Here is a 23637-nt window from a genome sequence, read left to right on the forward strand (position 1 = left end):
TAAAAATAACTGTTGTTACTTTCAGGAAGGGGAAAAAGACGGAAGATCATGTCAATGGATGTCGGTGTTGTCGGCCTCGGGGTGATGGGCGCGAACCTGGCCTTGAACATTGCGGAGAAAGGGTTTAAAGTTGCTGTGTTCAACCGTACGTACTCTAAGAGCGAGGAATTCATGAAAGCGAATGCCTCTGCTCCATTTGCGGGTAATTTGAAGGCGTTTGAAACTATGGAGGCATTTGCAGCGTCACTCAAGAAACCTCGAAAGGCCCTCATCCTGGTGCAGGCGGGCGCGGCTACGGACTCAACAATTGAACAACTTAAGAAAGTGTTTGAGAAGGGAGATATCCTCGTTGATACCGGTAACGCGCATTTTAAGGATCAGGGACGCCGCGCCCAGCAGCTGGAGGCGGCAGGTCTCCGGTTTCTTGGGATGGGCATATCCGGGGGCGAGGAGGGTGCACGCAAAGGGCCAGCCTTTTTCCCTGGAGGGACGCTTAGTGTGTGGGAGGAAATACGACCAATTGTTGAGGCCGCCGCAGCTAAGGCAGATGATGGCCGGCCCTGTGTGACGATGAACGGCAGCGGCGGCGCGGGATCATGCGTGAAGATGTACCACAATTCGGGTGAATACGCCATTTTGCAAATTTGGGGTGAGGTTTTTGACATCCTTCGGGCAATGGGACTGAACAACGATGAAGTTGCTGCCGTTCTTGAAGATTGGAAATCAAAGAACTTCTTGAAGTCTTATATGCTCGATATCTCAATTGCAGCCGCGCGGGCAAAGGATAAGGATGGAAGTTATCTTACGGAGCACGTGATGGATCGTATTGGATCGAAGGGCACCGGCTTATGGTCCGCCCAAGAGGCTCTCGAGATTGGAGTCCCTGCGCCCAGTTTGAACATGGCTGTCGTATCGCGGCAGTTCACAATGTATAAAACTGAGCGTCAAGCGAATGCCAGCAATGCACCCGGTATTACTCAATCCCCTGGATACACTCTCAAAAACAAAAGCCCCAGTGGGCCCGAAATTAAGCAGCTCTACGACTCTGTGTGCATTGCCATTATCTCATGCTACGCTCAAATGTTTCAGTGCCTGCGTGAGATGGACAAGGTGCATAACTTCGGACTCAATCTTCCAGCTACCATTGCAACTTTCCGCGCCGGTTGCATTTTGCAGGGCTACCTTTTAAAACCCATGACTGAGGCATTCGAAAAGAATCCCAACATTAGCAATCTCATGTGTGCATTCCAAACCGAGATCAGGGCAGGACTACAGAATTACCGCGATATGGTGGCACTTATCACATCAAAGTTGGAAGTGTCCATTCCTGTGCTGTCGGCCTCCCTCAATTACGTTACTGCGATGTTTACGCCAACACTCAAGTATGGGCAACTTGTGTCGTTGCAGCGGGATGTGTTCGGTCGGCACGGCTACGAAAGGGTGGATAAAGACGGCCGCGAATCATTCCAATGGCCTGAGTTGCAATAACATACTTTGCCTCATATTCTCTTCGTCCTTTCCTCTGTTCTATTAACAGAAATCTACGATGTGACATGGAGCGATTGTGTGATACGAGGGTTGATCGGATGTACACGCGCGTATTTTCATACACAATTTGTCGTGCAACAACCTTGTGGAACAACCGAAGGGGAAAAGGAGAGAGACAAAAGGTGTCGAAGGGGGAACGGAAAAAATGTGCGTGTGGGCAAGGCGGATGTGCAAAAGGTAGCTGAATAGCGGAAGGGGAGAGGAGGGTTGTGGTTTATTATTATACTGGTGCAAAAGTTGGGAGGGAGAAGAGTGACATTGGGGTTCTTTCTTTTTCCTTTTTCAATGCTCTGAAGCACCTTCCGCCTTCTCACTTCGCCGATGTCGTGCACATCATAAACCCCTTTTGAGTAATTAACTTTTTATTTTGCCGTGGGAAAGTACTGTGTGGCGCTGATTTTTCTTTTACCATTACAATTTATTATATTATTTTGAAAAAAAAACGCCTGGTGAATTTTCTAACGACATGTTTGTTTAGTTTGTCTTTTTCCAACACTATTTGGAGTACTTTGTTTATGCCCCTCCAGCATATGCATGTTCTCTGCTACGATTTTTTTCTTCACCGCCACTTTATGTAGCAAACACGTTTCCCTTCACTTTCCTTCCATTTTCTTGTCTATTCTTCCCTTTCCTCACTTTCTTTGATGTATGCCATGTGGTTTGTATTTTCTACCCAAGGCACAATATGGGCGGTGATTCTCTTAATTTAAAGCGGCCGAATATAAGGCGGCTGGGCCCCTTCGAAAATTCGACGCTCTGTTACTTTCTTTTTTCACGTTACACCTCGGTTAAAATACAAGAAAATAACAGTGACAACAACAACTTCCCAGCGTTAAGGTGAGGCAACGAACATTACACATCGATAATCATTTGCTACCTGCAGCGCATTCGCACGGGGCGTTCAATCGTTTTCGCTTTCCCCTTTAAGTGGTAACCAATAGGGACGATTAGGTGCTAGTTTGATGGATGCAACACTTCACGATAAAAGCACGCGGCAAAACACTGCACCAACCTGTCTATCCAAAGCGGAGACAAAACCATCGATTCATGCGGCGGCGGGTCTCCTTGGTGCCTCCATATCAACGGCAATGTTTTATCCACTAGACGCTCTTCGCACGCAAATGCACGTTTGTAAAGGAGGAGACGTCAACCAACTCTCATCGCTGCGTCAGGTTGTTCGACAAAAGGGGTTGCGAAGATTATACGCAGGTTTCGCTGTATCTGTCACCTCCTATGGTATCGGGTGGGGAGCTTACATGGCCGTCTTTAAATCTGTACAGCAGAACCTCTCTGCGTACGTTTCGAGTAATCAAATAGGCGGAGGCAGTGGAAGCGCTAAAAGCGGCAGTGTGACAGCTGGGTGTAACGTTTTGAGTGGTTGCGCCGCTGCCATAACAACTGGAACTGTTGTTACGCCACTTTGTGTTATAAGGACTCGACAGCAACTGTTCGATGGGAGCAATGGCGCCAAACCACAGAACTGCTGGCAGGGATTTAAGGCAATAGTAGAAAACGAGGGATGTGGCGCCCTCATGCGGGGCATGATACCCCAGATTCTGATTATGGGAAATACCATCATCCAAATGGCCATTTATGAGGAGCTTCGGCATTACATTGTGGAACAGAAAATTCAACCCACTTCTTTTGATGTGGCATTGATATCTTCTGTTTCTAAAGCTGTGGCATCAGCTCTGTTCAACCCGATTGAAGTTGTGAGGACTCGCTTGCAGGACAAGCGTAATTGCACCTCCCCTGAGTACCGTTCCATGACCGTGGGATTGCGTACCATTTGGCGCACGGAAGGAATTCGTGGCCTTTACAGGGGCGTTTGGGTGAATCTTTGCCGTGTCGTTCCGACAACATCGGTGTCTTTTATTTTGTACGAGAAGTTCCTAGCGATACTTTCACATCACAACGCGCGTAGGGCGGCGTGTCTTCCCTTGGTGGCAGACTGACGGAAGAGTGAACGTTTGCGTGTTTGTATTTGTGTGCTTGTTTGCATGTATGTGTGTAAGAACAATACTCCCACTGTAATTGTGCGGGGTTGCCCTGTAATTGAAGGTTTGTGTGTGTGTGTGTGTCTAGTACTTATCTATAATATTGTGAAGACATAAACTGTAAGTTTATGTGGAGGGGAACAGTTTGTTTTCCACCCTGTTTTGCGGTTGTGCAGGTGCTTCAGTTTTTCGCAATTCAGCATTTTCGAGATCGCGTGTACACGTATATACATAAATATGGCAGTGATGCGCACTCAGTTCAGTGCTACAAGTAGGGCTACAGGCGTAAAGTATTGTACTAAAATTACATTTGATAAAACTGTGTACATGTGCAGTTGCAAGGAAAAAAAAAGGAAGAGTAAGTGCGTCTTCATTAGTTTATCCTAGTTTTTTTGTTTTGTCCTTACTTATCTTTATTTCTTTCTTTTCTGGAACGTGTTGCCACATTGTGGATTTCTTGAGGGTTCCAGGGAAGACTGATAAGTCGAGTGTATGTTTGCAGAAACGTAAAGCCTACGGGGTCATCGACACCGTAAAGTGGGAAAGAAAGAAGGCAAGGAGAGATAGTGACTGATCGTACTTAAAGGTTGACAAATCAGAGCGGACGAGGAGTATGCTAATCGAGACTGGTAATGTTGTGGCGTCAGTTGCGTACCAGATGCTTAACCTGTATTTCTTCACTCCGTGTCGAACCGTTTCTGCGCGCATCCATGCGTATTTGTAAAGACGTTTTTATTCGCCTCTTTCCTCCCTTTTTTTTTCGAAAACATCAATAGCTCCCTTGGTTCCAGCAGGCTGTGTAGACTTGCATATATACACATCTAAATAGGTCAATATATACACAATTTACGTATAGGGAGGAAGGGAGGGACGGGAGGGTGATCGGTTAAAACGAAATAGGGGAATTTGTCGACAAAAAAGGAAATAAACAGGGAGTCGGCAGTGTATTGAACGTGCGTGTTTGTGGTGTGTTTAGGACTGAATTGTAGCCATACGCGCACGTACATATACGCATATATACATACATTTCTCCCATGCTCAACAGGGACGGTACCAGGAGCAACCGATCATCTGTGCGGTTAACCAGCGATGAGGGGAAGGTATCCCTTTCTGCATTTAGTTTTCTCTTCTCGGAGCTGTGCACTCGGGCCCATAGCACACCGACAAAGGCACGGGATATAGAGGAAATTGAACAGCGGTTGACGAGCCTCGGTGCAATTGTTGGTGCCAAGTTAATGATGTTATCCTCCCTTAAGGATCCTCTTGAGCTGCAGCGGAGACCTACAACAATTGACGAAGCTCTGAAGTTGCTGCAAGAGAAGTTCTGGACCAGATGGTTTGGCAAGGCAGCGAATGACCTGCAGCAGGAGGGCGAATCGACTCGCTACTTTCTCGTTGACAGTAATCCAATGGTGCTGCAGCATGTTTATCCGTCTCCTGAGTATATGGATAGTGAAGGGCAATGGAGCATTAATTACGCTAGTTTTATGGGTGGCATCGTTGAAGGAGCGTTAAGGGCTGTTGGGTTTGACGCCGATGTGCTCACATATCACCACCCGGAACCCGACAAACCACAACAATCCATTTTTGCCATTTCCTTTGCCCAGCATGTACACGACCGAGAAAGGAGAATACGTGACTGAACAGAAATACAAGAGGCTCTCCTTTCCTTCGCGGTTCTACCGAACGTGTTTAGAGCAGAGCGTAGGCGACTGCGTCGGCATACATATGTATGTATATATCACATACGTTGGTTGCGGCCTCTGCACTTCCTTGGCATTCGCATGCAGTTGTCCAAGAGTGCGTTTGTGTGATGCATCTGCGTGGGTTGCATCGTTTTTTTGTTTTGCTTCACGTGTTTTTTTTACTGCTGCTGCCAGTGATGTCCGTTGTTGTTGCTGTTACCGTTCGTTCGCAGGTGTTTTTGTTCTTGTGTTTCTGTGTGCTGGTGATATTCTTCTGGTGTCTGCAGCTTTCTATTCTTCAGTTCGATGATATGGTTTGTAATTGCAGTGATGCGCATTTGTCTCCCCGCCCCAATTTCTTTTTTTTTTTTTGGTACCGTCCTTTTACAACGATTCTCGCACCGGCAAAACGTGTTTATTCGTTAATATTAGCCCACCGAGAGCGGTTGGATGCGCCGCTTTTGTGGGGTTTCCGCGGTTTTGTTTCCTCCATGGCAATGGGTGAGGTTTCAAGGGACTGAAAGCACTGAAGCGTCCATACGGCGGCGGGTTCAAGAAGCCATTCAAAAGGCTCGAAAAAGCAACCGCGTCACGTGGGTTCCCATTGCTTGCGTTTCATCATATCTTCCAGATGACGTCCGCGAGGAACTTGCGTCAGTAGGGGGTCTTGCGGGGTATTGCCGGAATCAACACCAAAAGCAGCAAGGACCACAAATGGGGGAGGGCTCAGGTGGTGCTCTTTTTGCTGTAAAAGTTGTGGATGGGATGCTTTGTGTGAAGATGACTGACGGCAACATCCGCAAGGGTTCCATGGGAGGACGTTTAGAAAACAGTAACTTGGTTGTATCCCAGGAGTTGCTGCATTTTTTGAGGCAACTTCCCGATCAACCGGTAGCAATAGCGGCGTGTCAGCGTGCATGGGGTTTATCTTCCGAGGAAGCCGTCGAATGTGCCGTATGGAATGCGTTGAAAGAGTTGGAATGTAGTTTGCGGCGTAGGGAGGCCAACTTACCCAGCGTATCTTCCTATGTCCAGATTGGTTTTGTGGGGAAGCGACCTGCGTTCATTTCACAGGGTCGCTGCACCATGGCGTTGCTTCGTGAAGAGGATCCTTCTACGGAGAGAGATACATATACGTGGTTTGATGAAGATTTTTCTCCTCAGTACGACCTTTGGCGCATGTCGCGGTTTCTTTTAACGGAGGATTTCACTAGCATTCAACATGTCGACATACAAACTAGAGGTATCATTCAGACGCCGCTGCTGCAGGTAGCCATGACGTACCCTGAGAGGATATCGCTGCAATTGGGATCAACGGTTGACCGCAGCAATGCCGTTGAGGGTCGTTATTATGTGAATGGTCGATCACATCATGAGGTCGATGAGGTGATTGGATTGAAATTTATTTTATCGGAGGATGAGGTTGCGAAGCACCTGAAGTTTACCAACAGCCGACTAAGCAACCTCACTGAGGAAGAGCTAAGTGCGGAGCGGGCGAAGTTAAAAAATATTCCGCCTCTTCGAAGGAGTAAATTGCGTCGGGCTGTTGTTCGTGAGGAGTTCCGACGACGATTTCCCCTCGGTAATGTGTTTTTAAACCCAAATGTTGTGGCGTTTCACGTGTACGATTTGATGACACCGGGTGAGTGGCACAGCAACTCGGTACTGCGTGATACGGTGCTGCCTGACGGTGGTAAGGGTTGCATGCACGTTGGTGTGGATTTCTTTGACCAGTTCCCACATCTTTTCATTACTCAAGGGGTTTGCACAACCACTGTAAATGTGATGCGGAGGGAGCAGGGAATGGAAGCCATTTTGGGTGATGGAGAAATATGGAAGCGAACATCGTTCCGCGATGAAGATATTCTTCTTTCTATGCTCCAAAATGTGTCACACAAGTTGGACGAGTGGGCTGAGGGTAAACCGTTGTCGATATTTGTTTCCCGTCTTCCTCGGCATATGTTTAAGTACCTTCAGAAAAATGGTGGTGCGGCGATTGGGTTGGCGGGAATATTGAAGAAATATCCGGAGGCTTTTGAGGTTACTCCATGTGAGGGGGGAAATATGGAGTCAGATGTCAACCACTGGTTCGTCCGTCCGTTGCGTGATGGTGTTGAGTCCCTTGGAGTGCGACTCATTAGTAAATTACAAACTACTGACGACCCGAAAGATTCATCCAAGGTGGAGGAGGATTTCGATTCTACACCGCAGGAGAGGGGGGGCAACTGAAGTTTTTTTGGGCTGGGGAACTGTGCATTTTGAGGGTTGAGTAAAACGCTACCGTCCCGATGTTGCGGGAAGCATGTCGTCTCATTCCTCTCATTCGCGACTTGGACCCATTCTTCTTTGTTTTTTGTTTTTCATCTCGTCCTCTTGTTTTTTTTTTGTGTGCTGTCTTTGTTTCCATGACTGTAGTTGTTTATTTACCTCATGTGTTTGCGTGTGGACATGGTGGCGATCGTTAGACTCTGAAATCGGATGTGGGAGTAACCTCGAGTCGAGTGCTAACGCATCAGTGAGGCTATCGAAACTCTTTACTGTTTCTGTCAATTAGTTTTAGTCCGTAGATGTATTCCTTTTTATTTCAATCATATTTTTCTTGGTCGTCACTTATAAAGTATACAGAGGTTTTTTTTAAAAAAAAAGAAAAGAAAGACTCTTTCCGGCGGCTTACTTTGCACAATGGCGGGAGTTCTCACTGAAAACTTAGTTCTCCAAAAGACGAAAGTGGACAGCATTCAACGTGTTCGGAAACTCAACGTATGTGCTGCACAGTTAAGCGACATTGGTGTGTTACGCCGTGCTTGCAACCTTGAAGTTCTTTCCCTTAGCCTCAACGAACTCAGCGAGCTCGGTGTTCTGGAAAACTGCCCACGGCTCTCCGAATTGTACCTTCGTAAGAATCGTGTGGAAGATCTCAATCAAGTTCTTCACCTGAGCGATGCCCCCAATTTGACGGTATTGACACTGACGGAAAACCCCATTTGCCAGGACCCGAACTATCGGCGTTTTGTCATCGCTGCTGTCGGAAGTTTGCAGCGTCTAGACGACATCGACATTTTACCACAAGAGCGTGAGGAGGCATACCGAGTATTTCCCAACCTTCATGCCATTGCTCCACCGCCATCATTATATTGTGATCCTGCTAAAGGCAAAATACGACCAAGTAGCAGTACTATGATGAATGTTGCCCAGACTTCACGGGCACTCACACGGTGTTCAAGTCCCACTCGAATGCAGGCTGACATGTGTGCTGCCGACTATCAGCAAGATCGTTATTACAACCAACATCGCAATAGTGTTAATGGTGCACATCGCGGCCCTCAAAGTGCTGCTACGGCCATGCGGCGAAACAAAGCAACAACGGGTTCAATTCACCATCCGCCGCAAGACAAACGTTTACTTCATGGGAATGGCGACACGCGCACACTTCCCATGGCAAACATGCAAATTGGCCCAACTGAAACTGGCGTCGTACAGGCGGTAAAAGTGCTCTTGTCGGAGTTAAGTGTTGAAGGGCTCGATGAAGTGCGACGCTTCATTGATGCTTTGCAGTAACACGGAGATCAACCGGCATTCGTAGACAAGAAAAATGTGGTAAGTTTCATTTTTTTTTTGTTTTGTTTTGCCAGATGGTGAACTGATGGGTCTGCCTAATCCGAATAAAAAAAAGGGGAAATATTACCACAGATAAAATATGTAAAACTGAAAGGCGCAACTCCTCACTTCCTTATGGATGGTAGAGAGAAACTCCCTCAATGGTGCAACCAGAGGAGGAGGGAAACCACGGAGGAATGCGGGAGACAAATGGTTTAGAGTACGTGGTGTCAATAACCATGCAGTGAAAAGTAGTAATACTGTGGTCCTTGTGCTGTTTAATTTCTACATATATTTATACTCATTTATATGCTGATACACATATATTTGTATTTATACATCTGTACATATATATATATATATATCTATCTGTGTATCTTCGCCACTCTTTCCTCCGTTAGTGTTTGCGTATGATTGAGTGAATATATATATATATATATATTTGTAAAGAAAGATTATCAGATTTGGCGTGTAAAGGCAAATTTCAGTGGTGAGGTGACGGCACACACGATTTCCATACCATCTGCGGGATATTTCTACAGCTGTTTAGGCAGGCACACATATAAACCTGCTTAAATGTGTGAAGTGTATTCAGTGATGGGCTAACAATTCTTTCCTTTTTTTATTCTTTTTTTTTGTTTTTGAAGTAAAAAAAGTTTCCCCCTCCCTTCGATGTCCCCCCTTCCTTTTCTGGCTTTTTTTTCTTCTTTTCTTTTCTTTCCTTCCTTCCATTGTTTAGTAAACTGAGGTGGTTATTTAATTGATATGAAGAGAAAAAACAAAACAAACAAACAAAATCCGGAGGAGGGAAAGGGATGGAGGGGGAAAATAAAAAGAAAAAAAAGACGGAGTGAAGGAAAGTCCCACACGCTCACGCCTGAGAACCTGCACAGGTTTATCTGTATTCAATGCTTTTTTATCTTTATCTTTATCTTTATCTTTTATCTTTTTTTTTTTTGAGGATGAAGGGCTTTTTTTTTCAGTTGTTTTCTTTTTTCCTGTTGGGCGTATATTTGTGTTCGACTCATTTTCTCCCTTTTTGTTTTTTTTCTTTCTTTCTTTAGAAGCAGAGCGTAAGAGAGATGATTTTTCTTTTTGTTGTTCACAGTGTATGCATGTGTGTTTGTGTTGTTTTTTTTTTTTTTTGTAGGAACGAAACAACTGGTAAATTATCCAGCAATCTAAACAAAAAGCACAAAAAGTATATGAAATAAACGTCTATATCAATAGAAACGGAGGGGATATATTTCAAAATAAAAAGAAAAAAAGAAATTGAGGAAAGTTTCGAGAGAGTATGGAGACAAATATTGGAAGGAAGGAAGGAAGGAAGGAGCACACACACACAAAAAAAAAAATACCATCAAAAAAACAACAAAGAGGTATTCGGAAAAATTAAGAAAAGGAAAAGAAAAAGGAACATGTTTGATTCGTGTCTTATCTAAAGGGTTTAAGGGGGGGGAAGTAACATGAGGCAAACACAAGAAATTTAATATAATAACATGTAATGACACCATATGAAAAGGACATTTCACAAAAGCAACTGCGAGTTGTGGTGTACGGGTGGTAATGACACAAGAGAGAAGTTATGGTGAAAACATATGAGAGAATAATCATATATATATATATATATGTATTCGTGAAAATATCTCCGATGATGTCTTGCTTTATTCCTCTCACTTACACGCTTACTCATTTCTTCTGCGTATTTCCTTCAGCGTTATTATATCTGTTTTATATTTGTTCCTTCTGAATTGATAAATGAATCAATGAGTGCTATGGCGCTGTGACACAAAGGAAATTATGGAATAAACCTGACGGAAAGGAAAGGAGGATGGGGGAACAAATTGATGGAATTGCGTAACTTACGCAGTGGCGTTGCTGTACGCTTTTTTTTTGAAATTATGTTCGTTATATATATATATATATGTTTTTCCGTTTCTGCAGCTATGCTAAAAGTTTTTATTATTGTTTTTGTTCTTTACTGTGACGTTCGTTACTATTTTATTCTTCTCTCCTATTCTCACAACTACATGTTCGGTTTGTTGGTATCATTGTGCGGAAGTTTCTTCTTTTTTTTTTATTTGATGTGTCATCTTCCTTTTTCTGTTTTTTTCTTCGGTCCAATAATTTAGAACTACGGAGGCGTTTGTTGTAATGCAACGAAATAAAATGAGAAAATAACCGAAGAAAAGAGAGAAAAAAAATGATATATATGTATACACTGGGTGCAAAAGGTTGTAAATTAGAGTGCTTGCCGCATGAAAGTGTTTGTTTGTTTATATATATTTATTTATATATATACTTTCAAAAAAAAAAAACAATGGATGAGTTTTTATATTCCAGCCCATGTTTACACACGGGTTTGGGGTGGATGGTGGTATACTTAAGGGAGTTTGATATGCGAGGAATATTCCTGTCGCTAGTTATGAGGACATGTGCGATATTTTTCCTGTTGTTGTTGTTGTTGTTGTTTTCCCTTCTTTTTTTTTTCATTTGTTCCCTCCATCTCTTCTTCATCTTTTCTTTTCTTTTCTCATTTCTTTCCTTCTTCTACTTCTTCAACTCTTTCATAATTCTGCTTTTTGATCTGTTTTTCTTTTTTTTTTTGTTTTGGAAAGAGTCCACTGTGCGTGAAGAAAAAAAAATTCTCCTTTTTGTCGAAATTGCTTCTCTTTTTTCTTTTTCTTTTTTCTTTTTTCATATTTTATTGTTATCATTATTATTATTGTTGTTGTTGTTTTCATTAATTTACCGTAGTTTCTTTCTATTATTCCTTCCCTCTTGTAGGGTTGGCTGCTTGGTTTGTGTTTTCTTTTATCTTATTTTATTTTTACTTTAATTTTCACAAAATAAAACAAAAAGTGAAAAAAGAGGAAAAAAAAAAGAACAGAAAAAAAAACAAAGATAATAGAATCGAGTGCGAGTCAGGGAACACATACAAAAAAAAATCATGTAGAATGAACAACACGGAGGTTAATTGAAAAAGAAAAATAAATGGAAACGGAAAAAGAAAGAAAACGAATGTTAATGATTGTAAATATGATTAAAGGCAGAAACAGATGGAGAAGAGAGGAAAGAAAAGAAATGAGAAAAGAAAAGAAGAAAGAAATGAAGGAAAGAATAGAAGGAAAGAATAAGTGTATTATGTGTTGGATAAGAGGATTTTTAGAGAAGGAAGATGAAAGGATTAAGTTTTTGTTTTGGTTTGTTTTGTTTTGTATATGTGTGTTAAACAATTGAACGGGGAAAGCGAGGGATGTGAGTACGCTGACAAATTGACGAAATTGTTTCTTTTTCTTTTTCTTTTTTTGTTTACCTTTTTTTTTTTGCAGTTTCCTCTTTGTTGCAACAGTACCCCATCTCCCCAATACATTAGCGTACACAATCTGTCACCCCACAAATGAGGAGATTTGCATTATTTGAAGGGGTTTGCCTTCTCATGCTCTTCCCTTTCATTTTGTTTGTTCCTTTCTTTTGCTTGTCTTTTCTTATTATTGTGTGTATGTGTGTATGTGTGTGTGTGTGTGTGTTTTGTTTGCTTCCGTCCCGTCTGTTGGTTTCTGCATTTTTGCGGTATATAAATATATAAGTAAATATATCTAAAAATATACGTGATGTTGGTGATGGTGATGGTAGTGATAATGACTCTTGTTTTCATGCACGTGCGCATGCCTGTGTATATGTTTGCCTGAGCGCACTGAAGAAAAAAATAAGGAAGGGTGAAACTACAAGAAAAAAAAAGATTGAAAAAGGAAAAAAAAAGAATGGAAATAGCAGGTATTATTTCCTCTTTTCTTTTCACTCCATTTATCATCTTGTTCTTAGTTTCACATGCTACTCCTTTTCTACATATAATGACTACGGTAACCGCGGTGGTGAAAACAACTGCTTGCTTTAATGAGTCAACAACTATGCCAATTTTCATCACAAAGGTATCAGATAGAAATGATGAAGAGGATATTGTGGAATCTCCTTGCGTTTCCGCACTGCATTATGTGTTTATCACGATAACATGTCTGTTTGCGTTTCTTCTTTTTTTTTTTTCCTTTTCATTACTCCTCACTTCCCTCATTCGTTCCTTCTACATATATTTGTTCTTCACTTTTTCACTGTATTTGTCCTCATCGTTCACGAAGAGAAGAAAAGAAAAAAAAACAACAACAAGTATCCTCACTGCTGTACTCCCCTCTTTCCTCCGTCTATGCGATGCACAAGAAAAAGAATAAAGGATGTGTAACATTAATAATGTTACACACTAAGTTATTCTCCTTCGTGCGCAGTATACCTTGTGATACCACTTGAGGTATATCTTGATATCTTTCTTCTTTCTTTTCTTTTCCTTTTCGTTGTGTTGTGATCTTTTGGTGCTTAACCGATTCTTATCGTAGGGGAAAGGCAGCGATAGTCAAACAGCAGAGAACTAAGAAGGAAGAAAAAAAAAGAGCAACAAAATGACTCGCGCTGGATTTAAGGGTAAGGTGCTCGGTAAGGAAAAGAAACTTGCGCTGCTTGAGGCCCGAAAGAAGGCGGCTGAAGCTCGCAAGTCACGCGATGACCGCCGTTGGAAGCGCGTGTTGGCGAAAATGGACCCCGAGAAACGCAAAAAGTACCACGGCGTGGGAAATACGGCTGAACACTCTCGTGTCCGCGGTTGCACACGCGCATCACTTTTCAAGAGAACTGGTCGCAAACCCGATAACATCGTAATGGAAGCGTCCATTCATCTCTCAAAGCTTCTGAAGAAGAGGACATTCCACAAACGCGCACCCATCGCTATTAAACGCATTCGCTCATTTGTGGGTAAACTGATGAAGACGAAGGACAACCGCATTGATGCATCCCTGAACACCTTCATTTGGCATAAGGGCGTGAAGGGTGTTCCTGGCCGAGTTCGTGTACGTGTGGAGCGCAAATCCGAGACGATGGAAGGCGGCAAACGCAAGCACTTCTACACAGTCATCTCTCACATCCCAGTTCCTAGCTTCAAGAACCTGACAACTAAGGTGATTGAGCAGTAAAGCAGGGAGTACCACCGACACCTTTGTAAGTGTTATTACTGCTTTCCCCTATTAATTTCGTTGATTTACTTTGTGTGTTGTCATCATATTAATGTGTGAGCAGACGAAAAGATAACTAAGAAGAAACGACAATAATGTGTGTTGTTGCTTCTCTGTCGAAACTCCCCTACGCCACGTTCTTCTCGTTTGTTATGGCGTTGCAGTATAATGTAACATCGTTTGTCTTTTTTTTTTTTGTGTTTCCTTTTCCTTTCGTTTCGGTCCGAATTTAGAAGTGTTTGTGGTGCAGAGAAATGACTCGCGCTGGATTTAAGGGTAAGGTGCTCGGCAAGGAAAAGAAACTTGCGCTGCTTGAGGCCCGAAAGAAGGCGGCTGAAGCTCGCAAGTCACGCGATGACCGCCGTTGGAAGCGCGTGTTGGCGAAAATGGACCCCGAGAAACGCAAAAAGTACCACGGCGTGGGAAATACGGCTGAACACTCTCGTGTCCGCGGTTGCACACGTGCATCACTTTTCAAGAGAACTGGTCGCAAACCCGATAACATCGTAATGGAAGCGTCCATTCATCTCTCAAAGCTTCTGAAGAAGAGGACATTCCACAAACGCGCACCCATCGCTATTAAACGCATTCGCTCATTTGTGGGTAAACTGATGAAGACGAAGGACAACCGCATTGATGCATCCCTGAACACCTTCATTTGGCATAAGGGCGTGAAGGGTGTTCCTGGCCGAGTTCGTGTACGTGTGGAGCGCAAATCCGAGACGATGGAAGGCGGCAAACGCAAGCACTTCTACACAGTCATCTCTCACATCCCAGTTCCTAGCTTCAAGAACCTGACAACTAAGGTGATTGAGCAGTAAAGCAGGGAGTACCACCGACACTGTGATCTAATTTTTTTTTCATTAGTTGTATTTTTTGTTTTCTACATAACCCTTTTAATATTTGTTAGGGGAGGTGGCTTGACTGCCCGTGACGCTCCCTTTTACCTCTGTCTCACAGTCGGTTACTTTGTTCTGTTATCTGCAATAACGAGAGAAGTTACCCGATGCATTCTTCTTCCTCTTCGTCTACCTTGTCACCACGCACCGGCACGCGAGTTTCTTTATTGATCACCTCGTATAAAACACAATTTCCTCCGGTACCGTTACATTTTAGTTATTATTATTGTAATAATTATAATTATTTTTTGTCAGGGAAGTTAGTAGGGGCCAGCATCGGTGTCAGCAACCATAGTTGTGCACAGTGTGCATCAATGGGTAGAAATGTAACTGCGGTTACGTCATCAGCCTCACCTGCTTTGGATGTTGAAACTGATGAGTTTGCGGAGGATAACGGCTTCTTTGATGATTTTTCTGCGGATGGGAGCAGCAAACTTTCGAAAAGAAAACGGAGCCGTCAGTCATATGAACAAAATCAACAGGTACTGGAGGCAACGGTGGTGGAGGATGAGGTGTCTCGGAAGGAACGGGTGGAAGGAGCCCGAAGAAAAATAGCTGCAGCGGTGTTAGCGAGAGCAAGTCCACGTGAGGTGAAGCAGGCGGTGATGAAGATGAAAAAGAAGAAGAAGGATAGGGAGTCAACAGAGGTGTTGCCCAAGGAAGGAAGACATAAACACGTAGAGGGCAGGAAAAAATCAAGGAGCAAAAAATAACAGAGGGAGGGGATTTCGTCTTCTTCACCCTTACCTGCGTTTCAACCTTCTTGTTGTTGTTCACTTTCTAAAGAAGTTTCACTCTCCGGGAATATCTCCACTTCCACTTCTTTTCCATTACTTGTCTTTATGGCTACGGTTCCGATGAAGCAGTGGGAGGTAGCGGAAGAACTCCCCATCCTTCTTGTACTTATATAAACATGGGCTCTGAAGATTTGTGCCGGCCTGAAGTTACTTTTCTCGCCTTTTTTTTGTCGCATTAATATGATCTGTGCTTGCCTCCATACAGACGTCTCTCTAGATGCCCGCGGTTTGTATGCTATTCCCGCACCGATGACGATTCCCACGTTTTTTTTTTTTAATTCATCTCCACTGACATTTCCATGTCCATTCCCATTCTCGTTATTGTTATTATTAAATTTTTACTTGCTTATTTCATCTCGATCATGTTGCGGTGCACAACTTAAAGGCAGGGTGCTGTTTATAACTGCATGGTATAAATGTCTCATCCCGACAATGACGCCGATTTGGATGCCCTCCTGGATGACTGTTTGAACACAATGGATGAACAGGAGCGTATACACGAAGAAAAGGCTCAGGAACGAGCGGCAACACGCGCAGTTGATCAAAAGAGTGCAACTGCAGAGTTGAACCCAGATGAGGCTACCATGATCAACCTCCTTCGAACAATCATGGAGTCTGCGGGAAGTGATGAAAATACTGACGCCGACAACGTTGAAGAAAAGTTGGCGTCACAAATCGAGGAAATAAGCGCAATGCTGGCGGGGATTCCAGACATAACGCCGGAGGAGCGCCAGAGCTACGAACAAGTGCTGCAACTCGTGCAAACACTAAAGGATGGCAGCGCAGCGAGTTCAAAAGAAGGGGAGGGTTCCGGAACATCGTTATCAGATGGTGACGATGACAAACCGAGCGAAGAGGAGCTTGCCACAATTCGTAAGGTGAATGAGTTACTCATGCAGCTAGGCGAAGGCGAAGGCGTACCAGCGACTGAGGCGGGTTCCGCCGGTGCAACTGAAAACGCTGACTCCCCTGAGTTTGCAGCAGAGGCGTTGCTTAATGTTTTACTAGATCCACAGTTGGTGGAGCCCTTGCGACAAATGCGGGAATCGTACCCACTATGGTTAGCGGAAAATGAAAGCAAAACGAGTGCCGAGGACTTGGCGAGATATAAGAGACAACACGAAATTACCGTAAGTATTTGCGATTTTCTTGAATCGGGTGCTGTTGGTGCTCAAGATATGGAAAGGATGAGCACTTTGGTTGCGTTGATGCATGAATATTCCTCACTCGCACCGCTTCCCCCAGGACTTGCCGATGTGCAACCATCAGTGTAGTGTCACTGGCTGGTTGAGCTTGAATAGGATTAAAAAGGAAGTAGCTGAAATGTTCATGACCGTCAAAGCGTCGTGTTTTTCATTCAAGTATGAGGGAGTAATAACATTGAAGGAAGTGTCACATTCGGAAACCAGATGTAATTACGCGGTGCCGCTCCACGCCCCTGCTTTCTGTTTTACCGCTTTTCTTTCACTTCTGAGGTATGGGGTGTAGTAGTGGTGCGGTTGCATCTGCTGCGTGTGTGTATGTACGAGTGTGTGAATTGGGGAGGCGGAAGCGAAGCCAAGTGACATTAGATCCTGCGAAGCGAACGAAAAAGGAAAAAAAAAAGAAAGGATGTAGTGGTGAAGCTTGTTGTGTTGTTAATATGATTTCCTCCTTAACATTCTGTTCGTAGTCGGGTGGGACAATGTTGCTAAGGAACAACGGATATCCACCACAGTTCCTTTGTAACAAATATATTGTTGATCGACTTTGGCGACGGTGACACCTCTGTCGTTATTAATATTATTTTTTGTTTTGGCTCTTCTTTTTTTAAAAAAATTGATTGTGTATTTAACCTTATGTTTCTCCTCCTCCAGTTGTTCCGTTTTCCTCTCCTTCACTGTAGACAAGAAGGGGAAGGCGCAGCAGTTAGTAACAGTGTCGAGAAAGTAAGTTGGGAATTCACGACGCTAAATAGATTATAATAATTATAGAATTGTTTTTTTTTGTAAAAAAAAAAAGACAAGAAGACACAAAATTAGTGATAACATATCCAGAAATAATTCTCCTGTTTGAGGGGAGGCAAATATTCCCGTCAGAAGCGAAATAAAAGGCGACAAGAAACGTTCGGGGGGGAGGGTGAGGGGGGACAAAGGAATATTAAGAGAGAGAAAAGGGAGGAGGGGGAGAAAAATTAAGCATACGTGCCAGTCGTTATGACGGGAGAAGGCACACTGTCGAATGGGCAACCTGCGAAGAATAGTACACTTCCATGGGTGGAGAAGTACCGCCCCACTACACTTGATGATGTGGTGGCACATGAAGAAATCCTTGACACCACGCGTCGCTTGATGAACAGTGGTAGCATGCCACATCTTCTTTTCTATGGCCCACCAGGAACCGGCAAAACAACAACCATTAAAGCGTGCGCTCATCACCTATTTGGAAAAGAGCGTCTGCGGGCCAACGTACTCGAGATGAACGCGTCAGATGATCGCGGTATTGATGTTGTGCGTCAGCAGGTTAGGGAGTTTGCGAGCACAAGCTCTATATTTTTTCAAAACAACCCCGGAAACCAAACGGTAACGAATTTCAAACTCGTTATTCTTGATGAGGCTGACCAGATGTCCAGTGATGCGCAGGCCGCCTTACGCCGCATCATTGAAAAATTTACGAAAAACGTACGATTCTGCATATTGTGCAATCACATCAACAAAATCATACCAGCCCTACAGTCGCGGTGCACGCGGTTTCGCTTCTCTCCTGTGAAAAAATCAGCGATGCTTCCCCGCCTGAAGTTAATTGCCAGGGAAGAAGGTGTTCCCTTCACTGACGAGGGTTTGATATCTGCATTTCGACTTAGTGATGGCGATATGCGGCGTTGTTTGAATACTATGCAGGCCTCCTCTATGTCAGCAGGGGAAATTACAGAAGAGTCTGTGTATCGCACAACTGGCAACCCAACACCTACGGATGTGCGAGTAATGGTGGGAGACATGCTGTCGCATAATTACGCCACATCATGGGAGAAGGTGCAGCAGCTGGTAGTGGACAAGGGCGTGTCAACGGCAGATCTGGTGAGGGAAGTGCACCTTATCGTGATGGCGATGGATCTCCCACAAGACTGTAAATGTTTTCTTTTGATAAAACTGGCGGATGTGGAATACTACGCAGCAGGTGGTACCCGGGAGATGATCAACATTGGTGGGGTGCTTGGTGCATTTCAATTGGTGAAGGAAGCACTTACCCAAAATAAACCTATCTTTGAGCTCGCAGGTGGCCTGTGCTGAGTTTTTGTAGCTATAAAGTTAAGCCGGGGTTATGAATTGTACCGCTGTACTTCGTGGAGAGCCACATGATGGCAGAAAAAGAAGTAAACGGGGTATGGCTGCGCGGAAGAATAACTTTCTTCACCAAATTGTGTCCCTTGCCTTTTTTGCCTCATGGTATATTTTATTTGTTTATTTATTTGTGTTTCACCAAGGAAATGCTTGGTGTTTGCCGCCTCCAACAGTGTAAGTCATTCTATTTTCCTCTTGTCATTTCCTTTTTTTTGTTTTCACGCACCGGAATCATTGGTTATGTTCACGTAGGCTTGACGCGAAAGCAAGAAACTTACCGCTGTATCGTTTTCATCACCATTGGATACTCGTAGATTAAGGGAAGGGGGAGAAGGCACCATTGAGAGGTGCAATCCATCGAAATATATACATATATTTATTTATTTATTTTTACATCCAGGATCTTTTTTTTTGCTTTTTTCTTTTTGTAACGTGAAATACCACCGCTGCTCAGGCTGGATTTTTGTAAGGTTTCACGTGGTCTGTAGTTAACATTTTTTTTTATTTTTTGCGCTTCGGTTCGTCCAATGGGATCTAGTGATGATGAGTGGCAAAATCCCCCAGTGTTCCCGGGTGGAAGGCGTCCTGGTGCTGGTGGTAGCGGTGAGAATGCCATGTTAGCTGCGCGGAGACGTGCAATGCAAGAAAGGCGGGAGGCGGATTCTTCACAACGTGGTGGTTTGGCATCAGGACCGGTTGTACAACCAAGTGGTAAGGCTGTTGAGAGCTTGCCGTGGGATGATTCATCGGATAGTGTAAAACAACAACCTCAGCGGCCACAAATGCAGGTGCAGGTGCCTCCCCCTCAGGCTGCCAGTGCTGTGACGGAGGAAATGCTTGAGACTCTACGACGTGATCTGGAGGCTAAGAAAAAAGTTTTGTCAGCGGCAAAGGAAAAGGAGGAGGCTTTGAGGGAGCAATGGCGGGCACAAAAGGCCCAGCGAATGGCTCAGATTGCCCAACTAGACGAGAAGATTCGCCGCCAACAGGATGCCGTAGAGGATGTAAAGGCAGTAGCTGAGAGGGAGCTCCGTGATGCAGAAGCGGCACAGCAGCAGCGCCTAAGAGAAGAAAAGGAAAGAATGGAGATGGAGATTCGCGAGCAGTATGAGCCCCTAATTGCCGAGCAGCGGGCGCAACTAAAGGAACTTCAGGCGAAGGAGACAAAACTTCAAGCCGAACTCAACGCCGGCGATAATGCCAAGGATCTCGTGAACCGGTGCATAAGTAGTGCACTCGCCACTATATTGCAACGTGTGGAAGGAATGTTTGCTGAGGACACATCCACGATGAACGAGTGGGAAAATGATGTTCAACGTCTTGTGCGAAACGAGGTTCGTTCCTCTTTTGCTGTAGCCAATGACACCGAGGCACAAAGGGAGCGGGAGGAATACCAGCGTTATTTTGAGGATACCCTTGATTTTTGGAGGCGGGCCGAAGCGGAACAACGGGAACGTGTGCTCAAAATGGATGAGCAGCTACTTCTTGACCTTCAATCGATGGTGCACGATGACCTCGATCGACTCCAGCGGGAGGAATTCAACATGGAGGAATTATATGTACAATCCCGTGAGACTTGGGCGGAACAGCACCAGCAATTGTTACAACGCGAGTTGAACGCGGCCATGTCCCGTCGCGCAGCCGAATTTGAAGAGCAGCGTGCCGCACGCCACGAGCTGCATCTTGAGCGGATGAAAGTTGCAGAAGAGAGACACCATGAAACGGTTCAAAAACTCCGTTGGTTCCATGAGAAACAAATGACGCTGCTGCGAGAGCAATACGCGAAGGAGCAACGTCTTGAGGAGCAGCGTATGATGTTAGCCTCTGCGGCACAGGAAGACGTCGCACGTGCGACAGAGGAATTTGGCCACGTTGCTGACGCAGTGGAGGGGTTATTGCAGTTGCTTAAAGACTATCGTCAGTCTGTTGACGAGGGCCGCGCATCCATCGACGAGGAGAGGCGCCGTACGCTTGAAGCTCGGGAGGCGACACTTAATGCCTTGCAGGACATCGTTTCAAAGCAAACTGTTGCAACAAATGATGAATACACATCTCTCTCAACAACACTGAACAAATTAGAAACTGTGCGTGCCATGGTGGAGCAACACCTTGAGGACGAACGCATATGGCTCGGTAAACAGGAAGCTTCCTTTGCACGCAGCAAAGCGGAGTGGGAGCGTGAGTACCGGCGCTGGAAACAGATGGTGGAAATGGAGAAAAGTCAGGTGCTTGAGCGTTATAACGGCGTACTAAGTGAGTTACACCAAGTTGCAACGCTTTTATCGGAGGAGGAACGTGATGTGCAGACGGAACAGACCTCCATTTCTTCGTGGCTGCGCCATGTTAGCGAGGAAGCAGGTGCCGAGGTGCGGCAACTACAAAAGCGGGAAGAGGACCTTAAGGAAAGGCAGATCAAAATGCAGGCTCTCGGAGACGAAGTACAGACCAAAGGTTTTCAACTAAACGAACAATGGGAGAAACTCCGATTAGAACGACAACAGTTAGTAAACGAAGAGAATGTGCTCAGGGAGGATGAGGCGAAGTTGCGCCAAACGAGTCATTATCTTCGAATGCTTCAGGCACAAATTGAGGGCACTAAGATCGAATCGGTGGCGGCAAAAGATCGCGTACGTTCCCTTCAGTGCGAACTTTTGGCATCCAGGACGGCCATCGACCAAATGAGACAACCAAAAAAGTGTGACTTTCGTCATCGCGCCGAACCAATAGAAGTGCCTATTCGCAGACAGGCGCAAAACATTGAAAATGACTCAACCCGGTTACCACTTCGTGTTTTGAACGAATTGCGGGAGTTACTCGACACCGAGGAGACATGCCGCGATCAAGGCCCAGTTGTAACCTTCTCAACAAATAGTAAGCTGCAAAAAGTTAGCCATGAAGCATTCTCCCCGCCACCAAGAGAGGAGGGTGGTAACACACAAAACAGGAGCAGACATCGTGAGGAGCGACGTTCACGTACCGATAAACGAAAAACAAAGTACACAGATCCAGCTGACATCTCCCGTGATACGTTTTCTCAAACATGTAACTCATCAAACAACTTTACAACTCTTATAGGATTTTCAGACTCAGAAGCTTTGCATGAATCAGCGACGCAATCACCCTAATAGTCTGGAAAAGGGGGCAAATACAAGAATTTGAACGTAAAATTTAAAGTACCAGTTAGCAAACACCTATATCTTTGACAACCATAGACGACATCATTACTAAGGAGCACGAACAGCACTTCCTTTAATTATTTATTAAAACAAAAAAATACGCCCTACACTTGCCTTGAAAAAAATAAGCGAAAATTAATTACTCTGTCCTCTTATTTTTGCAAACGCATAAAGAATTAAAGACAAAAAGATTCAAGAGGCACAAGAAGTGGATATCACTGTTTATGATTGTGCTGGTTTTGTTTCGTAAGCGCGTATACAATATTACTGATGTATAACACGATATTCAGGTAAAGATTATCAGGAGTAACTGACTGAGATAACATCATGCACCACTCTGACCAATACTTCTCCCCTACTGTGGTTATGGAATATGTTTCCCTCCATGATGCCATGACAAGACTATAAGAGCACAGTTTGAACTGACTTCACAAGACGGACGAGAACGTCGCTGCAATATTCTGATGATTGGAAGGGCATATGGGTGAATATATGTGACAGTGAAGCACAATTTACACGGATTCACCCTGACTTATATTTTAATGCCGGTGTTATCCGCCAGTGTTGTGCCAGATATATCAGCTGTTTCCTCTATGATGTTAAAAGAAGTTTTGTAGTAGGGTAAAATCTGACATCCGACCATGAAGGTACGAATTTAATGTGCTTTCATGTGCTTCTGCTATTGTGGTTGCACAGAGGCGCTATGTCTGAGAATTTCTATCTTTCTCCACTTCTTTTACTTACTTTCCTCCTTCACTGCTTTACTCCCACACTATTTTTTAATCGTTGTTACAACTGCTTGGTTCGAGTGCCCTCAGGTATTGTGGTGTTTGTTGCTTATCGCCATCACAGGTTCAAGAGGCACAAGAAGTGGATATCACTGTTTATGATTGTGCTGGTTTTGTTTCGTAAGCGCGTATACAATATTACTGATGTATAACACGATATTCAGGTAAAGATTATCAGGAGTAACTGACTGAGATAACATCATGCACCACTCTGACCAATACTTCTCCCCTACTGTGGTTATGGAATATGTTTCCCTCCATGATGCCATGACAAGACTATAAAAGCACAGTTTGAACTGACTTCACAAGACGGACGAGAACGTCGCTGCAATATTCTGATGATTGGAAGGGCATATGGGTGAATATATGTGACAGTGAAGCACAATTTACACGGATTCACCCTGACTTATATTTTAATGCCGGTGTTATCCGCCAGTGTTGTGCCAGATATATCAGCTGTTTCCTCTATGATGTTAAAAGAAGTTTTGTAGTAGGGTAAAATCTGACATCCGACCATGAAGGTACGAATTTAATGTGCTTTCATGTGCTTCTGCTATTGTGGTTGCACAGAGGCGCTATGTCTGAGAATTTCTATCTTTCTCCACTTCTTTTACTTACTTTCCTCCTTCACTGCTTTACTCCCACACTATTTTTTAATCGTTGTTACAACTGCTTGGTTCGAGTGCCCTCAGGTATTGTGGTGTTTGTTGCTTATCGCCATCACAGGTTCAAGAGGCACAAGAAGTGGATATCACTGTTTATGATTGTGCTGG

General features: G+C 44.2%; 14 protein-coding genes and 10 non-coding genes across 24 annotated transcripts, besides 22 other annotated features; 23 read left to right on the plus strand and 1 right to left on the minus strand.

The window, feature by feature from the left end:
- Positions 1-48: 48 nt before the first annotated feature.
- Positions 49-1488, plus strand: Tb09.211.3180 (6-phosphogluconate dehydrogenase decarboxylating; the record flags this gene model as incomplete). The annotated part of the gene is made up of 1 exon (XM_822370.1): positions 49-1488. The coding sequence occupies one exon, from the start codon at positions 49-51 to the stop codon at positions 1486-1488; it is 1440 nt and encodes a 479-aa protein (XP_827463.1).
- Positions 1489-1963: 475 nt separating this feature from the next.
- Positions 1964-1991: a sequence feature (AT_rich).
- A 144-nt stretch (positions 1992-2135) lies between these two features.
- Positions 2136-2188: a sequence feature (CT-rich).
- A 45-nt stretch (positions 2189-2233) lies between these two features.
- On the plus strand, positions 2234-2389 carry Tb09.211.3190 (hypothetical protein, unlikely; the record flags this gene model as incomplete). The annotated part of the gene is made up of 1 exon (XM_822371.1): positions 2234-2389. One exon carries the CDS (start codon positions 2234-2236, stop codon positions 2387-2389), a length of 156 nt encoding a protein of 51 aa, XP_827464.1.
- Positions 2390-2510: 121 nt separating this feature from the next.
- On the plus strand, positions 2511-3503 carry Tb09.211.3200 (mitochondrial carrier protein, putative; the record flags this gene model as incomplete). The annotated part of the gene is made up of 1 exon (XM_822372.1): positions 2511-3503. One exon carries the CDS (start codon positions 2511-2513, stop codon positions 3501-3503), a length of 993 nt encoding a protein of 330 aa, XP_827465.1.
- A 1076-nt stretch (positions 3504-4579) lies between these two features.
- Positions 4580-5188, plus strand: Tb09.211.3210 (transport protein particle; the record flags this gene model as incomplete). Its single annotated transcript, XM_822373.1, has 1 exon — positions 4580-5188. The coding sequence occupies one exon, from the start codon at positions 4580-4582 to the stop codon at positions 5186-5188; it is 609 nt and encodes a 202-aa protein (XP_827466.1).
- Positions 5189-5680: 492 nt separating this feature from the next.
- On the plus strand, positions 5681-7459 carry Tb09.211.3230 (hypothetical protein, conserved; the record flags this gene model as incomplete). Its single annotated transcript, XM_822374.1, has 1 exon — positions 5681-7459. The coding sequence occupies one exon, from the start codon at positions 5681-5683 to the stop codon at positions 7457-7459; it is 1779 nt and encodes a 592-aa protein (XP_827467.1).
- Positions 7460-7912: 453 nt separating this feature from the next.
- Positions 7913-8788, plus strand: Tb09.211.3240 (hypothetical protein, conserved; the record flags this gene model as incomplete). Its single annotated transcript, XM_822375.1, has 1 exon — positions 7913-8788. One exon carries the CDS (start codon positions 7913-7915, stop codon positions 8786-8788), a length of 876 nt encoding a protein of 291 aa, XP_827468.1.
- A 354-nt stretch (positions 8789-9142) lies between these two features.
- Positions 9143-9196: a microsatellite.
- A 53-nt stretch (positions 9197-9249) lies between these two features.
- Positions 9250-9269: a microsatellite.
- Positions 9270-9524: 255 nt separating this feature from the next.
- Positions 9525-9551: a microsatellite.
- Positions 9552-9739: 188 nt separating this feature from the next.
- Positions 9740-9889: a sequence feature (T-rich).
- A 247-nt stretch (positions 9890-10136) lies between these two features.
- Positions 10137-10159: a microsatellite.
- Positions 10160-11030: 871 nt separating this feature from the next.
- Tb09.211.3250 (hypothetical protein, conserved) lies at positions 11031-11666 on the plus strand (the record flags this gene model as incomplete). Its single annotated transcript, XM_822376.1, has 1 exon — positions 11031-11666. One exon carries the CDS (start codon positions 11031-11033, stop codon positions 11664-11666), a length of 636 nt encoding a protein of 211 aa, XP_827469.1.
- Positions 11103-11145: a sequence feature (AT_rich).
- Positions 11278-11299: a microsatellite.
- Positions 11333-11374: a microsatellite.
- Positions 11532-11573: a microsatellite.
- A 7-nt stretch (positions 11667-11673) lies between the features above and the next one.
- Positions 11674-11730: a sequence feature (A-rich).
- A 169-nt stretch (positions 11731-11899) lies between these two features.
- Positions 11900-11961: a microsatellite.
- A 59-nt stretch (positions 11962-12020) lies between these two features.
- Positions 12021-12046: a microsatellite.
- Positions 12047-12114: 68 nt separating this feature from the next.
- Positions 12115-12155: a sequence feature (T-rich).
- An 87-nt stretch (positions 12156-12242) lies between these two features.
- Positions 12243-12752, minus strand: Tb09.211.3260 (hypothetical protein, unlikely; the record flags this gene model as incomplete). The annotated part of the gene is made up of 1 exon (XM_822377.1): positions 12243-12752. One exon carries the CDS (start codon positions 12750-12752, stop codon positions 12243-12245), a length of 510 nt encoding a protein of 169 aa, XP_827470.1.
- Positions 12323-12357: a microsatellite.
- Positions 12402-12437: a sequence feature (AT_rich).
- Positions 12528-12592: a sequence feature (A-rich).
- A 526-nt stretch (positions 12753-13278) lies between the features above and the next one.
- Tb09.211.3270 (60S ribosomal protein L31) lies at positions 13279-13845 on the plus strand (the record flags this gene model as incomplete). The annotated part of the gene is made up of 1 exon (XM_822378.1): positions 13279-13845. The coding sequence occupies one exon, from the start codon at positions 13279-13281 to the stop codon at positions 13843-13845; it is 567 nt and encodes a 188-aa protein (XP_827471.1).
- A 293-nt stretch (positions 13846-14138) lies between these two features.
- Positions 14139-14705, plus strand: Tb09.211.3280 (60S ribosomal protein L31; the record flags this gene model as incomplete). The annotated part of the gene is made up of 1 exon (XM_822379.1): positions 14139-14705. The coding sequence occupies one exon, from the start codon at positions 14139-14141 to the stop codon at positions 14703-14705; it is 567 nt and encodes a 188-aa protein (XP_827472.1).
- Positions 14706-14890: 185 nt separating this feature from the next.
- On the plus strand, positions 14891-15496 carry Tb09.211.3290 (hypothetical protein, conserved; the record flags this gene model as incomplete). The annotated part of the gene is made up of 1 exon (XM_822380.1): positions 14891-15496. One exon carries the CDS (start codon positions 14891-14893, stop codon positions 15494-15496), a length of 606 nt encoding a protein of 201 aa, XP_827473.1.
- Positions 15001-15033: a sequence feature (AT_rich).
- Positions 15497-15996: 500 nt separating the features above from the next.
- On the plus strand, positions 15997-16854 carry Tb09.211.3300 (hypothetical protein, conserved; the record flags this gene model as incomplete). Its single annotated transcript, XM_822381.1, has 1 exon — positions 15997-16854. The coding sequence occupies one exon, from the start codon at positions 15997-15999 to the stop codon at positions 16852-16854; it is 858 nt and encodes a 285-aa protein (XP_827474.1).
- Positions 16855-17537: 683 nt separating this feature from the next.
- Positions 17538-17580: a sequence feature (AT_rich).
- A 195-nt stretch (positions 17581-17775) lies between these two features.
- On the plus strand, positions 17776-18849 carry Tb09.211.3310 (replication factor C subunit 3; the record flags this gene model as incomplete). Its single annotated transcript, XM_822382.1, has 1 exon — positions 17776-18849. One exon carries the CDS (start codon positions 17776-17778, stop codon positions 18847-18849), a length of 1074 nt encoding a protein of 357 aa, XP_827475.1.
- A 411-nt stretch (positions 18850-19260) lies between these two features.
- Positions 19261-19293: a sequence feature (AT_rich).
- Positions 19294-19427: 134 nt separating this feature from the next.
- Tb09.211.3320 (hypothetical protein, conserved) lies at positions 19428-22025 on the plus strand (the record flags this gene model as incomplete). The annotated part of the gene is made up of 1 exon (XM_822383.1): positions 19428-22025. The coding sequence occupies one exon, from the start codon at positions 19428-19430 to the stop codon at positions 22023-22025; it is 2598 nt and encodes an 865-aa protein (XP_827476.1).
- A 123-nt stretch (positions 22026-22148) lies between these two features.
- Positions 22149-22176: a sequence feature (AT_rich).
- A 163-nt stretch (positions 22177-22339) lies between these two features.
- Positions 22340-22420, plus strand: Tb09_snoRNA_0079. Its single transcript, XR_002989753.1, has one exon. It is a non-coding gene; the product is annotated as an uncharacterized ncRNA (small nucleolar RNA).
- Positions 22421-22457: 37 nt separating this feature from the next.
- On the plus strand, positions 22458-22544 carry Tb09_snoRNA_0080. The gene has a single exon (XR_002989754.1). It is a non-coding gene; the product is annotated as an uncharacterized ncRNA (small nucleolar RNA).
- Positions 22545-22578: 34 nt separating this feature from the next.
- Tb09_snoRNA_0081 lies at positions 22579-22653 on the plus strand. Its single transcript, XR_002989755.1, has one exon. It is a non-coding gene; the product is annotated as an uncharacterized ncRNA (small nucleolar RNA).
- A 12-nt stretch (positions 22654-22665) lies between these two features.
- Tb09_snoRNA_0082 lies at positions 22666-22790 on the plus strand. Its single transcript, XR_002989756.1, has one exon. It is a non-coding gene; the product is annotated as an uncharacterized ncRNA (small nucleolar RNA).
- A 91-nt stretch (positions 22791-22881) lies between these two features.
- On the plus strand, positions 22882-22948 carry Tb09_snoRNA_0083. The gene has a single exon (XR_002989757.1). It is a non-coding gene; the product is annotated as an uncharacterized ncRNA (small nucleolar RNA).
- A 53-nt stretch (positions 22949-23001) lies between these two features.
- On the plus strand, positions 23002-23082 carry Tb09_snoRNA_0084. Its single transcript, XR_002989758.1, has one exon. It is a non-coding gene; the product is annotated as an uncharacterized ncRNA (small nucleolar RNA).
- A 37-nt stretch (positions 23083-23119) lies between these two features.
- Positions 23120-23206, plus strand: Tb09_snoRNA_0085. Its single transcript, XR_002989759.1, has one exon. It is a non-coding gene; the product is annotated as an uncharacterized ncRNA (small nucleolar RNA).
- A 34-nt stretch (positions 23207-23240) lies between these two features.
- Positions 23241-23315, plus strand: Tb09_snoRNA_0086. Its single transcript, XR_002989760.1, has one exon. It is a non-coding gene; the product is annotated as an uncharacterized ncRNA (small nucleolar RNA).
- Positions 23316-23327: 12 nt separating this feature from the next.
- Tb09_snoRNA_0087 lies at positions 23328-23452 on the plus strand. The gene has a single exon (XR_002989761.1). It is a non-coding gene; the product is annotated as an uncharacterized ncRNA (small nucleolar RNA).
- Positions 23453-23543: 91 nt separating this feature from the next.
- Tb09_snoRNA_0088 lies at positions 23544-23610 on the plus strand. The gene has a single exon (XR_002989762.1). It is a non-coding gene; the product is annotated as an uncharacterized ncRNA (small nucleolar RNA).
- The last annotated feature ends 27 nt before the right edge of the window (positions 23611-23637 follow it).

This window comes from Trypanosoma brucei, chromosome 9 (assembly GCF_000002445.2).
Source record: "Trypanosoma brucei brucei TREU927 chromosome 9, whole genome shotgun sequence".
Classification (NCBI taxonomy): domain Eukaryota; phylum Euglenozoa; class Kinetoplastea; order Trypanosomatida; family Trypanosomatidae; genus Trypanosoma; species Trypanosoma brucei.